The sequence below is a fragment of the Ctenocephalides felis genome, unplaced genomic scaffold (genome assembly GCF_003426905.1).
Source record: "Ctenocephalides felis isolate EL2017-DRISC unplaced genomic scaffold, ASM342690v1 CF-g0.4_SCAFFOLD_03572, whole genome shotgun sequence".
In the NCBI taxonomy this organism is placed as follows: domain Eukaryota; kingdom Metazoa; phylum Arthropoda; class Insecta; order Siphonaptera; family Pulicidae; genus Ctenocephalides; species Ctenocephalides felis.
This window is the reverse complement of record NW_020539726.1, coordinates 32,085,762-32,101,855: the sequence shown is the minus strand read 5'-3', so window position 1 is coordinate 32,101,855 and position 16,094 is coordinate 32,085,762. Positions and strand designations below refer to the sequence as shown.

At 30.0% G+C, this 16,094-nt stretch overlaps 1 protein-coding gene across 1 annotated transcript; it reads left to right on the top strand.

Moving 5' to 3' along the window:
- The first annotated feature begins 13,237 nt into the window (after positions 1-13,237).
- LOC113388366 lies at positions 13,238-15,282 on the top strand. The gene is made up of 2 exons (XM_026625751.1): positions 13,238-13,342; positions 14,484-15,282. Exon 2 carries the CDS (start codon positions 14,503-14,505, stop codon positions 15,280-15,282), a length of 780 nt encoding a protein of 259 aa, XP_026481536.1. The 5' UTR covers positions 13,238-13,342; positions 14,484-14,502.
- Positions 15,283-16,094: the final 812 nt, after the last annotated feature.

Here is a 16,094-nt window from a genome sequence, read left to right as displayed (position 1 = left end):
AACAATTTTGTATCATGTCAATTACCTACATTGTCGCAGAAATATTTTTTATCATATCAAGATAAATAGCTAAATAGTGGATTAGTGTTGAACCCTAAGTGAGAATACTCTTAAGTTAAATAAGAACATCATCTCAACGAAAAGTTCGTGTTCGGTAGAGAAAATACAAAAGTTCTATTTACTATTTCTTCTTCTTGTTGTTATGCTTTCATAATGCGAAAGTTTTGGCTCTGTTATCGCCGACGGATTATTTGATAACAGAAAAAAACTTTGAGCATTAACAGTTTACCAACTCTTTATTTAAGAGAGATAACTAGTACTATACACACACTGTACACATTCACGAGAAGACGTGGAAAATAAGAAGGAGATCCAGAAAAATCGTGGAAAGATTAATACAAAACACACACATATACACATTCATTTTTTCTGAGGTATGCTAAAATGTTCAGAAACCTTCAAAAAGTGGAGTAATGCAAAAATTTCCATTTTCGATTTTCGGCCCATTACTATAACTACCCTACGGGAAGTTAATAAGTGGTTATATTTTTAATTTAGTTTATATAATTCTTATAAATATTAGACAATGATACTGTATTTATAATAATCTATTTGGAAACATTTATTATTCCTCAAACATTTCGTTAGGGTACGGGAAGTTTCAGCAATTTGCCTTAAGGCACGATGCCATACACCACTAGTTAACTTCCCGAAGGAGAAGTTTATGTTTTCATAAAAAAATCCGATTCGCAAATTTTATGTTTTCTCGACGGCTCGGCCGATCGTCGCGCAAAACTGATACTGACACTATAGTCCTCATCTAGATACATAGAATGATGAATTATTTTATAATGACTATTTTCATTACTATAATATGAGTCATATCGATCAATATCGGTCAATATCGGTCAATATCGGTCAATACCGGCCAATACCGGTCAATACCGGCCAACATCGGCCAATATTGGTCAGTATCGGTCAATATCGGTCAATGTTGGTCAATATCGGCCAATATTGGCCAATATGCCAATATCGGCCAATATTGGTCAATATTGGTCAATATCGGCCAATATTGGTCAATATCGGCCAATATTGGTCAATATCGGCCAATATTGGTCAATATCGGCCAATATTAGTCAAAGTCGGTCAATATTGTATAATACATTTATCAACATTGTCAAAAGGAATAACACTTCTTAGAATTTGTATTAGCATTACTAGTGTGTTTGAGTCTACATGTAAGTGCATGTGCGGATGTATGTATGTACGAGTGTATGTATAGGTAATTGACTGTTGAAAAAAAAATTTAAGCCGATTTTCATGGATTTTTTTTTTTGGAGATATATATCACGGTTTTATAGAACTTACTGAAATATTACGGCCTTACGACAAGCAGTTTAATTTTAAAAATTAATCAAAGTTTGAGAAAATTAGTAGTTATTTTTTAACTTCCCGTAGGGCAAGTTATAGTAATCGCAAAAAAATCGAAAATGAAAATTTTTATATATCTTTACGTTTCAAAGGCTTCTGAACATTTTGGCATACCTTAGAAAAAATGGATGTATGTTGTGTGTGTGTGTGTGTATGTGTGTGTGTATGTATGTACGTGTGTGTATGTATGTGCGGATACAAATTTTCGTCGACGATTTCGGGAACACGGATTAACCGATTTGAATAATTCCAAAAAACATTCGATTCGTATTGATAAGGAGACGTGCTGATTAGTTTTTGGCGAAGGCAGGTCTAGCCGTTCCAAAGATACGGGGCAAAAAGTGCCGAAAACGGTAACTCAGTTTTTAAGAGAACGGAGCATCCGATTTAAATAATTCAACTAGCTGTAAGTGGAATTCTGTCTTAAGGCAATTATGGCATCGTGCCTTAAGGCAAATTGCTGGAACTTCCCGTACCAAAAATTATTATTTTTTTTTAAAACGATTAACATTTTTGAAAAAAAATTACTTTGAAAAAATAAGATTTTTGAGAAACTATAAATTGGACAAAAAATTAGTTTTTTTTGAAAAAAAAAATTTAAAAAAAAAATTTTTTTTTAAAAAAATTTTTTTTTTTTTGGAAAAAATTTTTTTTTTCTTTATTTTGACATATTGTGGAAGATCTGAACTTTTTTTTCAAAGCAATCGTACTGCTTTAACTACATAGGGACAAAATATAAAGCGCGTAAGCGCCGCATCGCTGTCTAACGCATAAGCATTGGTACGGAACCGATAGGAATGTTAACAAAATGTATACTTATTGTTAAAATCTCTATAAAACATCTGATAATTTGATGTGCATATGTCTAATGATCATTTTTGACCGCCAAATGGCTCATTTTTTTACTCTTTCCTCTATATCTCCGAAACCGCTGGACCTACCTTCATGAAAGTTGTATGGATTCTTCATCTTGTCAATACAAATAAAATGTTTTTTGAATTATTAAAATCGGACGCTCCGTTCTCTTAAAAACTGAGTTACCGTTTTCGGAACTTTTTGCCCCGTATCTTCGGAACGGCTTGACCTGCCTTTGCCAAAAACTAATCAGCACGTCTCCTTATCAATACGGATCGAATGTTTTTTGAATTATTCAAATCGGTTGATCCGTTTTCCCGAAATCGTCGACGTAAATTTGTATCCGCACATACATACACACACATACATACATACACACACATACACACACACACACACACACACACACATACATCCATTTTTTCTAAGGTATGTCAAAATGTTCAGAAACCTCTGAAACGTAAAGATATATAAAAATTTTCATTTTCGATTTTTTTGCGATTACTATAACTTGCCCTACGGGAAGTTAAAAAACATTTCACTTGTATTGACAAGGTGAAGAATCGATAAAATTTTCATAAAGGTAGGTCTAGCGGTTTCGGAGATATGGAGGAAAAAGTAAAAAAAATAGCCATTTGGCGGTCAAAAATGATCATTAGACATATGCACATCAAATTATCAGATATTTTATAGAGATTTTAACAATAAGTATACATTTTGTTAACATTCCTATGGGTTCCGTACCAATGCTTATGCGTTAGACAGCGACGCGGCGCTTACGCGCTTTATATTTTGTGCCTATGCAGTTAAATCAGTACGATTGCTTTGAAAAAAAAAGTTCAGATCTTCCACAATATGTCAAAATAAAGAAAACAAAAAATTTTTTCAAAAAAAAAATATTAAAAAAAAATTTTTTTTTTTTTAAATTTTTTTTTCAAAAAAAAGTAATTTTTTGTCCATATATATAGTTTCTCAAAAATCTTATTTTTTCAAAGTACATTTTTTTCAAAAATGTTAATCGTTTTTAAAAAATTAATAATTTTTGGTACGGGAAGTTCCAGCAATTTGCCTTAAGGCACGATGCCTTAATTCCTTAAGACAGAATTCCACTTACAGCTAGTTAACTAATTATTTATAAATGTATTTTTAAACCAGTGTGGTCTTATGGGATTCAACTATGGGGCACCGCCAAAAAAACCAATCTACAGATTATCCAGCGAGTGCAGAACAAGATCATAAGGAACGCACCTAGGTACGTTCCTAACTGGTTGATTCACCAGGACAGCAACATAATGATAGTAAATAAAGAAATTCAACAAAAAACAAACAACTACAAAAAAAGAATAGACGAACACCCAAATTACTTGGCACACAAAGTATACTCAGAAGCGCGCCCAACAAGGCTAAAACGAAAAATTCCAAATGATCTCATAAATTTGTAAATTATTATTATTATTATTATTATTATTATTATTATTAACTTACTATTTATATTATTGTTATTTTGTTATATTTTATTATTTTTCTAGTATTATTTTATTATTTAGAAATTTTATTTATATTATTTATAATTTTATTTTTATTATTATTTGCTTATATTTTATATCAAATCATATTACGGATATTATTTTCATGTAAATTTTATCCTTTGCACTTTTATTTATTTAATTAACTTCCCGTAGGGCAAGTTATAGTAATCGCAAAAAAATCGAAAATGAATATTTTTATATATCTTTACGTTTCAGAGGTTTCTGAATATTTTATTAGAAAGTTTATTTCTTAGAAAAAATGGATGTATGTGTGTGTGTGTGTGTGTGTGTGTGCGTGCGTGTGTGTATGTATGTGCGGATACAAATTTTCGTCGACGATTTCGGTAATACGGATCAACCGATTTGAATAATTCAAAAAACATTCGATTCGTATTGATAAGGAGACGTGCTGATTAGTTTTTGACGGAGGTAGGTCTAGCCGTTCCGAAGATACGGGGCAAAAAGTGCCGAAAACGGTAACTCAGTTTTTAAGAGAACGAAGCGTCCGATTTTAATAATTCAAAAAACATTTTACTTGTATTGACAAGGTGAAGAACCGATCAAATTTTCATAAAAGCAGGTCTAGCGGTTTTGGAGATCTAATGAAAAAAGTAAAAAAAATTGCCATTCGGCGGTCAAAAATGATCATTAGACATATGCATATCAAATTATCAGATATTTTATAGAGATTTTAACAATAAGTATAATTTTGGTTTACATTCCTATGGGTTCCGTACCAATGTTTACGCGTTAGACTTCGACGCGGCGCTTACGCGGTTTGATATTTCGTCTTTGTGCAGTTAAAGCAGTACGATTGCTTTGAAAAAAAGTTTATATCTTTCAAAATATGTCAAAATAAAGAAAACATTTTTTTTCAAAAAAAAAAAAAAAAAATTAAAAAAATAAAAAAAATTTTTTTTTTTCCAAAAAAAGTAATTTTATTGTCTAATTGTTTGTCAAAAATCTTATTTTTTCGAAGTAAATTTTTTTCAAAAATGTTAATCGTTTTTAAAAAAATAATAATTTTTGGTACGGGAAGTTCCAGTAATTTGCCTTAAGGCACGATGCCTTAATTGCCTTAAGACAGAATTTCACTTACAGCTAGTTTATGTTATTATTTATCAATATTACTTGATGTTAATAATATAGCAGTTGTAATAATTATTGAAATCAAAAAAAAAAAAAAAAAATTTGACGTTTGTTAAAATTAAAATTAGACGATTTACTTGGTATAACGATAGAGTACTTGGTCTTAATAAACATACTAAACCATTAAAGTCCTACGGAAACTGGTTCAATTATAAAAATTATTGATTTTTGAAAATTTGCTTTTAGAAAATACTCTGAGTTAATGTGTTCGTTCGTTTTCAATTATGTATAATAAATCCACTCGGAATACTTTTAATCACTCATTCATTTATTATTGATTGAGTCGATTATTTACACATACCGGGAAGTTTATGTAACTTGCCTCAAGGCAAAGTACCAATACAGTTTGTAATTCATTTCGGGATAGTCAGGTCAATACTATCACTTCGTTTCGGTTGTCAGATCTGGCACACCCTACATAACCTTACATCATTTATTTAATGAGGCACTGGAATAGTAAAGGGATTCCATTGTAAACTTTGCATTGAAGTAGAAGGTACATGCATGTCTGAACATATCTTCTACTACTGCACCAAGCACCTTCAGGAATGTATTTTTGTGCATTCGAAATTCGTATGCAGTCCGCGGGTTACACACAAAATAAAAAACATAATGTGACATGCATTTCACGAACACGCTCTCGCCTCTCTACGTGCTTTCACGGCTTCGTATTGAAAATATAAATTGAAAATTTAACGTAAACGAGCTCGGCATTGCTAAAATACACATCACTAGCATAGGATACTGGATATATGTAAAGATGTCTTTTTAAGCAACTAATTACAACCTATAACAGTACTAAATTATACACATTATTCAATTTTTAACATGCTGAAGTACAAGTTTATGTTTTCATCAAAAAATCCGAATCGCTAATTTTATATTTTCTCGACGTTTCATGCTATTCTGAATCGAATGAGACCAAATTTGGAAAACCGTTTTCTTGTAATCAAGTGTTAAAATTTTTTTTTTCGTCGATTTGTATTATTATTTTTTTGACGGTAGATACTAGGGTTTGTCGGTTTTTAAAAACCGTTTTTTTGGCGAAAATTATGGAATTCGAAAACCGTTTTTTTAGTGAAAAAAGTCGGTTTTCACTGTATAAATGGAATGACAAGTATAGTCAAATATAAAAGATAGATGAAAGCGTTTTGATTCTTGAAATCATATCGGTTCAATAGCATTTGTTATCTTTTCAGTATGCAATGGAACCCAGAAAGGTTTTGTATATATTAATTTAGATTTTTATACCAGTGTATGTATTAATTTAAATCAGTGTGACTTATTCTTAAAGAAGTAACTTCCTCTACTCAAACTTAAAAAAAGAGTTTTAAACCCTAGAAGCCACAAATTAAAGAACAAAAAACTTAGAATTATTATATCAGGCCTTGAAAACAATTAAGCATAATTAGGTCGCAAGTATGAGAGTATTTTCTATTTCAGGAATTTTTGTGAGTAAACAAAGGACACGTCTAAGTAGCAATTCGATAGATGTTCTCAGTTTATTGAAATAATATTTTATTAAACAAAGAAACAATTAGAATGTCTAAAATTAATTAATTAAAATTGCTCGGATCAGGCAATACCCGAGTTTAGCTTAATTGTTTTTACAACTAAAATTGATATTAACAAGTATGTATCAACATGTATCTAAATTTTTTTAATTTGATGAATTTTTTTTATTTAAAAATGTATTATTTTTATTTATTGGAAAACTTTTCTTTCACTATCATAAAAAAATGTTCATTCTTATATGTGAAATGATGCATGAATAATGAATAATCATTTTCAAAGTTATTTAATCAAGATAAACTATTATTTTTTAGTTCTACTAATTAAAATTAAAATAATTTTGATTATTATCTTTAAAATTGAACAATAAATAAATTCAATCAAATTACACTAAAATTGCGGATAAATTACAAAATATTCGAGCAAAAATTTATTTTTTATATAAAATTTGAAAACCGGTTGAAACCGATTTTTTATTAAAATTGAAATTCGAAAACCGGTTTTCTGAAATGTCGGTTTTTGTATAAACCCTAATAGATACTATAGTCTTCTAGATCATACTAAAATATTACGGCCCTACGACAACTTGTTTAGCTTTAAAAATTCGTCAAACTTTGCAACAATTAGTACCGTTTTTTGGCATTTGCCAAAATTAGACCTTTCATCGAGGTTTTTTCATAAACGCCTGAACCGTACAAAAAATTGCCTGATCGATAGAAGATGTTTGAAGACATCTAAATGGCAATTATTGCCACCCAAAGGGATATAAAGTTTTGCTTCTTGTTATATATATATATATATATATATATATATATATATATATATATATATATATATAACAAGAAGCAAAACTTTTTATATACAAATATATATATATATATATATATATATATATATAAAATCGGCCAAAAATTCCTTATTCGATCATTGTTGTGTCGGGTCGTATCTGTATAACCAAAAGAATTTATATTAAACTTTTCTCATTTTACATACGCATATAAATGACCACATAATGCAAAAACCAACTTTTTATGTCCTCTCTTCACATTTATATATTTTCATGTAGAATATGTATTTATATACAATCACGCATATGCAATATATATACTAGATGACCCGACAGACGTTGTTCTATACCCAAGTCTACAATTCATAAATTCCAAATTTTTTAATATCCTGACATATACTTTTTAATATCCTATTTGATGTCCTGCCTTTGTGATTCATTTATGGTCTTTGCATAAGCAGTACAAAAATTTTAGAAAAAAATAATATAGTATCTGCGGTAAAATAACAATATCACACTTGATTTTACCACACAACATAATTGCTTCAATCATTTAGTCTATAATCTTCATAATCTCGTACGATATATTCAGTTGCTTTTTGGCAACTATAATTTTTAAAGTACATTTTTCTTACTAATAATTTAATAAACATTATTGTTTAGGTTCAAATCTTAGGTAAATTAATTTGTAAAGTCTAGTTCATTGAGCACTCTTCAATCTAAGATCAACTTGCTAAATATTCCATATCCAATGCCTAAGAAATGAATTTTTGTCAAATGAAACAAAATTCTAAATCATTTGTTTAACAAGTAGAAATATTTGTTTGTATTGTTGAATAATTTAGTAAAGTAAACCAAAATGCGACAAGCATGAGCTTAAAAAATAATGTGCATGCAATTTTGGACTTATTGCGTTATTTATTAAACTGCATTATATAATTACATCTGCCAACATATACTGTTGACTGTATCTTATATTATTTTAATTTTTGGCACATCTCAGCTGCTTTTTGGCAATAATAATGTAGACATAACATTTTTTTTGTATATTATATTCTAATATTATCTAGGCTCATAATTTCAGCTATATTCAAATTTCAAGTGAATTGACATTTCTGGTAGAGAAGAGTTCAAATGTTTTCAATGTCAAACAATGATAAGTGGTTTTTTGAAATTTTTGGCATTTATTTCTATAATATTACTATAGTTTTATGGTTCAATAAATCTTAAAAATTTCATTTGACAAACTGTAAATAGAATTATCAGAATCCGGATAACCGTTTAGGAGAAGTATCAAATCATACACCAGTACAGAGGAATTTCTTATATAAGATATATATATATATATATATATATATATATATATTGTATAATTTTAACTTGAAAAACAAACAAATTTCCCCCATTAGTCACTTCCTACGATGCTCTATCCCTAAGTAGCAACTGATTCTAACTGGGTCCATTCGAGTATCTGTTTCCGTTTCGCAATGGATATGCACTTGTTATGTTCGATTCTTTTTTTTCACGTCCAGTTCCATTGCAAAATAACTATTTTCCTGGTAAATATCCGGAGAGTCTAGTCTAGTCGAGATATAGAGTTTCCCTCGCTCGAATCGCGATGCTCGGACAGCCGCGAAACGAGAAAGTTTTATGTCAACCGAGAGGGAAAAAATATATAATGGAAGGAAAACAAATAATCAAGTGACACGTTCACATTATAACATGTGTGAATATATACATAGAAATATAAATATATATTACTAGATGCACCCGATCACGCGTTGCTGTGTTATGCATATTAATAAAAATCTACACTAGTGGTGTATGGCATCGTGCCTTAAGGCAAATTGCTGGAACGTCCCATGCCGTAACGAAATGTGCGAAGAATTTTAAACGTTTTCAAATATATTATTACAAATACTGTAACTTTCATTATTTTTGCTATCTCGTTATATCTGAGCAAATCAAATGTAAATCCTAAATCAATTTATCTCCAGAACAATTACAATCGTCATTTCATTTCGAATTCGATTTAATAAAAATAGTTGCCTAATTTACACAAAATTGAAAAAGTGCTCCCGTTCAGTCACAGTCTCATCGCATTTGCAAATAATTCTGTGCGACATTTTCACTCATACTGTGCTTAGCTTGGCGGCATTTTCACATTTTTCAATAGTTTTCATAAAATTGGAAAAGTGTTCCAGTACAAAAACAGTCTAAACGCACTTGGGTAAACATTTGTACCAGAGTGGCGCTTAGACTGTGCTTAGCCTGGGTAATTTTTTGAATTTTTTGATTTCAAAATTACAAAAATATTTTATGAAAAATAGAAAAAGATGTAATAATTTTTTATTCTCAAGAGCAATTGTTTTGTCAATATAAGCAGAAAGTTTTTTGATAATTCAAATCGGACGCTTAGTTCTCTCAAAAACTGTAATTTTTGCACATTTAGCTCTGTATATTCGAAATGGCGGGACCTGTCTTTGCCAAAAACCAATCACCTTTTTTCCTAATTATTACAAATTGTATGTTTTTTAGATCATTCAAAACGGATACTCCGTTCTCTCAAAAACTAGATTTGTATTTTATGCACTCTTTGCTTCGTATCTCCGTAACCGGACCTGCCTTTCCCAAAAACTAATCAACATATTTTCAATAGGAATCTAATGTTATTTGAACCATTCAAATCGATTGATCCGTGCGCCCAAAAACGTGGGAAAAAGATTGCGGACACACACATTTATTTTTTCTGAGGTATGCCAAAATGTTCAGAAACCTCTGAAATGTAAAGATATGTAAAAATTTTTATTTTTGATTTTCAGCTCATTAATATAACTTACCCTACGGGAAGTTAACAAAAAAAAAAGAGTGCGCGTAAGGATCACACGCGATTGAAGTAAAACTTTTAATATTGTATGAGTAGGCAATTAAGATAAAAATAAAAAAAACATCATATTTGAATTTTAAAAATCATTTATTAATAATCACATAACATCAATAACACAGTTCAAAACAACATCGATAGATTAATTGCTATCATATTTCATATATGATATAATAGGTTTGTGATAACTAAAATGAGACACATAAATTTTGCTTTGTAAACTATGTACATTTCTGGAGAAAACTGCATCAATAGTCGTGCCATATCTTGTGGTTGATTCAAATGGAGAATTATTCATTGTTAAATTAAATTTATTATTTAAAAAATCAATTAATGGTTGAGATTCTTCTGAACAAAAATTGACATTGAAATCTCCAGCAAGAATTAATGGTATCTCGTTGTGATTAGTGTTTAAAAGTTTTGCACCCTCATAAGAAAAATGAAGAAACTGCTGATGAAGAAATTTAATAATATTTGATATGTTTTTATTGGGAGAAATGTAAAGGACGACTATAATTAATGTTTGATTCTGTGTGTGTAATATCACCTACTTGTGTAATTTCATTAGGAATATCCAGTAATATCGTTGGCGCAAGAAACTGCATAGGAGTCGCATTATGAAGAGTATCTGATCATGAATGATAGACAGCTACACCACCTGCTCTTGAGTCCGATCGTTTGTATTGAGTAACGCAGTAATAGTTCTGAATATCAATTCGTTCTTCATTATTAATCCAAGTTTCCGAAAATAACAAAAACGTACAACGTTGTAGCACTTTATCTTGCAGATCAGGCACATGAGCTCGTAAACTTTGGCAGTTAAAGGAAAACAATGAAATGTCGTTCAAACTTATTATCTCACTCAATTTTTCTTCTTGTGTTATTAATGTACAAGTTGAAAGTCTTTGGAATTCAGTTTTTAAGTTCATTAATCCTGCTGGCCGTTTTCTTCCATGATAAAATTTTTTGAAATGATGAACAATCCATTAATGCTGGTAACTCGTGATAATGCAACATATAGAAGCTGCCGATCATGTGTTTTATTGTATTCATATACAATTTTATCAAAAGTACCACCTTGTGATTTGTGTATTGTGAGTACACATGCAGACACTAAAGGAAAATGATTTCTTTTGACAAATATGATTTTATTTCTGTTCATTGGAATAGATGAAGATCTCCTGAGAATCGGCACAGCTGTCCTACTGATATTAAGAGTTTGAATATGATGTGCAGCTTTCTTCTTATTTTGTTACCTATCTTACCAGGAAATTCAAACCATAAACGTAGAAGTTCATCATTATCGCCACGTTCTATGTACACTAATTTTCCTACACAACCATTAGCTAAGCCATCACTTACATCAATATTAGTTGTTATTATGTAAAATTTATTCAGAACTAAAATTATTTCATACGGCAAACACCCGGTATCAATAACCGATTTTTGTGAAACTGCTGACGAATGTATGATTGTTGATCTGTCGCATGGCAACCTACATAAATATCCGTGGCAGTAGATATTATTTTGTCTTCAACGAGATTCAGTATAAATTTATTATATTCCATGACACATTTATTCTCTAAGAAAAGTCTTATTCCATGAGGACATAACATAAAAAACGTGATTCAATTAATGCAAGTTCATATAAGGTTTAGCGCTCGACTTACGCGTGACATGACGGGAGTGGATACTCGCGACATCAGCGCTTACGGCGTCGTAGTGTTCAACTTCACGTTGGCGTTTCGTTGCATTTGTACGGATTTACACCCGTGTAGCCTAAAGAAATTTTTACACCCATATCGCGCCTAAAGAAGTTTTACTTCAAAAATGATTCTGTTACATCTAGTTATCAAGATGGCGCTCGTATCTTTCGTGAATCTGTTAGATGCATCATCGAGTAAAATATCGCTTTCAGCATCTCAACATATAAGTTTAGAAGCATGTCAGTATTTTTTGACCTTCAGTAAATCCTATATATAAAAATGAATAGCAAAATGTGTTGGTAAGCGCATAACTCAAAAACGCCTGAACCAATTTGGCCAATTCTTTTTTTAAAATGTTTGCTGATGTCCATGGATGGTTCTTACGGCGAGAAAAAATCGAATAATTGCTGGGAAAATCCTAAAAAACAGCACTTTTCTTTTTCACATATACAAACGTTAGTATTTTCATAATTCTGCCATCGGATACGGAATATTTACTCAAGTCAATGGAGCGTTTCGGGTCTGAATTTTTTTACTGTGCTCCAATTCGTATGATATTTTGCTATTAGGTTTATCTTACTCTCAAGTTCAAAAGTGAAAATAATTTAGACTCCTTTGCCATTTCCCGGGGGAATAACATCCTTCTCAGTGGTGTAATTTCATTTTTTTTAAAAATAACGTCGGATATCGATAAAAGTAAGTTTATATATAAAATAATTATAAGAAAAAAATGTTTTATAATGTTTTTTAAAAAAGCAAATACTCATCATTTTATTTAAAGCAGTTGTACATTTAAGATCCATACGGATGGATGTATATACATTTCGGTATAGACTATAGTTTAAAAAAACATAATAATTGTAAACATAAGTACAGGACAACGTCTGTCGGGTCATCTAGTTTCTTACAAACATACACGTAGTTGTTTGTAGTCGCCCAATTTAAAAATCGCTTTTGAGTTTACAGTATGTAATAAATAATCTCTTTGAAATTATTCAAAACAGTTATTGATTATTTTCATTTCTCGAATGTTTAATTACGGTATAGGAAATCCCAGCAATTTAAATCATTTGATGAAAATCGATAAGGACTGAAAATGATTCTTTCAGAATGATGATCGACTCAGAAACCTTTCTTAAGAATTAGCACATAAGTGCAAATAGTTTTCACAGAAAACTCTTGAATCTATTTTGAAAATTCAACAACAACAACAATCGAAAGATAACGTAGAAAGTTATAGGATAGTGGTTTAACTATAACATTTATTCACGTTTAAAACAGTGAGTCACAATTAAATTGATAACGTTATCAATTGATAAGGTGCTCATGTGCATTGTACTATTGCAAAATCAATAGCGCCATTATTTTCAAGTATTGAGTTGGACAGTGAACTACTAGTTTACTTAATAACTTATTTAATTTAGCTTATTTATGCTTATTTATCAAATTTTCATGTGAAAGTGTGTGTTTATAAAGAAATAACTATAGTGTAAGTAAAATAAACCATATATGAAATCAAATCATTCGCATTTTTTTTATTTATAGAGCGATAAATCTTGAATCATGTGTGAATTATTTGTTTCTTTTTGATAATGTTAGAGAACATTAATTGAGAACATTTTAGGTTACATCATTATGCATAGTCGAGTTCAAACAATGATACTTTTGGAAGATTTTAAGATTAGAAAATTTTAAAATGGACATGATATATATATATATATATATATATATATATATATATATATATATATATATATATAAAATTGTTTCTTGGGCATCCATCCAGTAATTAAAAAACAGTTTTAATGAAAAATGTTTTTATTTATAGAGAACATACGTTTTGGGTCTGGATTTGACCCATCTTCAGTGCATACAAATAAATTTTGAAAAACAACACAAAAACACAAAATTGCACGAAAAATAAATAAAAGTGAAATAAAAAATTGATGGAACGTCGAGTTATGAAAAATTTAAAAAAAATTGTAAAATTAAAATGAATGATATATTTTATTATAAAAAAGCTTATTCCTTATCATTCATTTTAATTTTACAATTTTTTTTTAAATTTTTCATAACTCGACGTTTCATCAATTTTTTATTTCACTTTTATTTATTTTTCGTGCAATTTTGTGTTTTTGTGTTGTTTTTCAAAATTTATTTGTATGCACTGAAGATGGGTCAAATCCAGACCCGAAACGTATGTTCTCTATAAATAAAAACATTTTTCATTAAAACTGTTTTTTAATTACTGGATGGATGCCCAAGAAACAATTTTATTATATTATTTCACCATCTGAAGAAAAACCTCTCGCTTTATATATATATATATATATTATGATTTTTTTTTTAAATTTTGTAAACGTTTAAAAATTTGATATTGAATGAAAACGTATTTTTTGAAAACTTGATTTTTTGTGAACTAAAAATCCGTGCGCTCAAAAACGTGACTGGAAATTTGTATCCATACATACATACACACACAAACACAGCCATCATTTCTGAGGTATGCCAAAATGTTCAGAAACCTTCAAAACATCAAAAAATGTAAAAAATTTCAATTTTGATTTTCGGCCCATTACTATGACTACCCTACAGGAAGTTAATTAAATAGATTTTGATCATCTTTTCAGACTTGTGCTCTCGAGAATCATGAATTCAGCAAAAATAGTTTACTTCAATGTGGACACGCCTGATTTGCATGACTATGAAATTTTGAAAATTGCTGCAAAATTTGACGAAAAAGACGAGGAGTTCAAAAAATATATCACACCGACCAAAAATATTAATCCTGTTGCTTCCGATGTAAATGGATTGACAATACGTGAAGGGATCTTGCATCTCGATAATGAACCAGTACCGACGTGCGGTTTAAAAGAGGCCTTAAGTTATTTCAAGCAATTTTTGGAAGAAAATTCAAACGGATGTTGTGTTTTAGTTGCACATTGTGTTTCATTTCACAGCGATCGCTTGGTTAAAGCCATTTTAGATTGTGATATGATACAAAATTTTGGAATCATTGGTGGATTTTGCGATAGCTTGGAGCTGTTTAAAAAACGTTACCCTGAAAGGAAAAGTGAATTCACACTATACACTCTGGAAGAAGATTTTCTTGATACAAAAGATCATCCAAAATCAAAAAATGAAGTACTGAAGCAACTTTCAAACAAACTCAGAATTATCGATGATATTTTGGAAATGCAAAAAATGGCTGATGAGCTAATATTATTGGCACCTCTTAAATCAGTCGTAACCATTGAAACACTTCGCAAAATGTCAAAAAAAGGATTGACTTATGAGATACTTAAAAAAGCTTACGAAGGAAAGGGAGAAGAGGGCCTTGAACAAATTTTGAAAACTAAAGTAACAAAGGCAAAGCTTACTATAAACAATGTTGCGGTGTTTTTTCAAAAACATGCAAATGATGTTTAATGACCCTTATTTATCAGACATATATTATAAATATTTAACATTTTAGTACTGAATAAAGGATAAGACTGTAGCCAAACCGGACTTAAAAATATTTCATCTTTTAATTTATATAGGGGGAAGTCCCCGAGTGCCGGACACTTAAGGTTATTTATAAATAAATCAAAAAATATTTTACGAAATGTTTATTAAATCATAACTTATGTTAGATAACAAAGTTAAAACAAAAATACAACCTTTGCTAAAAAATAATACTATCAATCAAACATTGGTAACACAAAATATAATTTTAGAAAGTGGCACCTAGTACCGGACATTTCAAAATAACCTGCGTTGAACACATAAGTAGCCACACACTCTGGAATGTCTGCACATGTGTGTTTGACGAATATTCTGTGATATTGCAAAAAAAATCACTATTTATCCACCCTTTTGGCTGAGCCACACCGATGCTCTCAGCTGGAGCATTCATCATAAGATTTTTATTATTTGAATAGGAAATACAAAAAATGGGGTATGTAGTGACCGTTAGCACTCATGCAGAACAAAATTAAATAATTAGAATAAATTACGTGAATTCTCACAAGGCGCTAAGGGACAGACATTTTTGTTCATTTGGTGGTATCAACCAAAATTGTTTAAAATATCTAATAATATTTAACAATTTTTACGGATAACAATCAAGTACTACTTTTATCTTTGCATACCACTCAAATGTAAATGCATAAATATACTATAATTATTTAATTGATAATTAGGTGACGCCGTGATTTTGCGCCTAAAATAGCAAAGGGTTGTTCCCGCCGTGGCCGTGT

What these genes read in the sequence shown, in the direction of transcription:
- LOC113388366 (XM_026625751.1), top strand. Translation starts at nt 14,503, where the DNA reads ATGAATTCAGCAAAAATAGTTTACTTCAATGTGGACACGCCTGATTTG.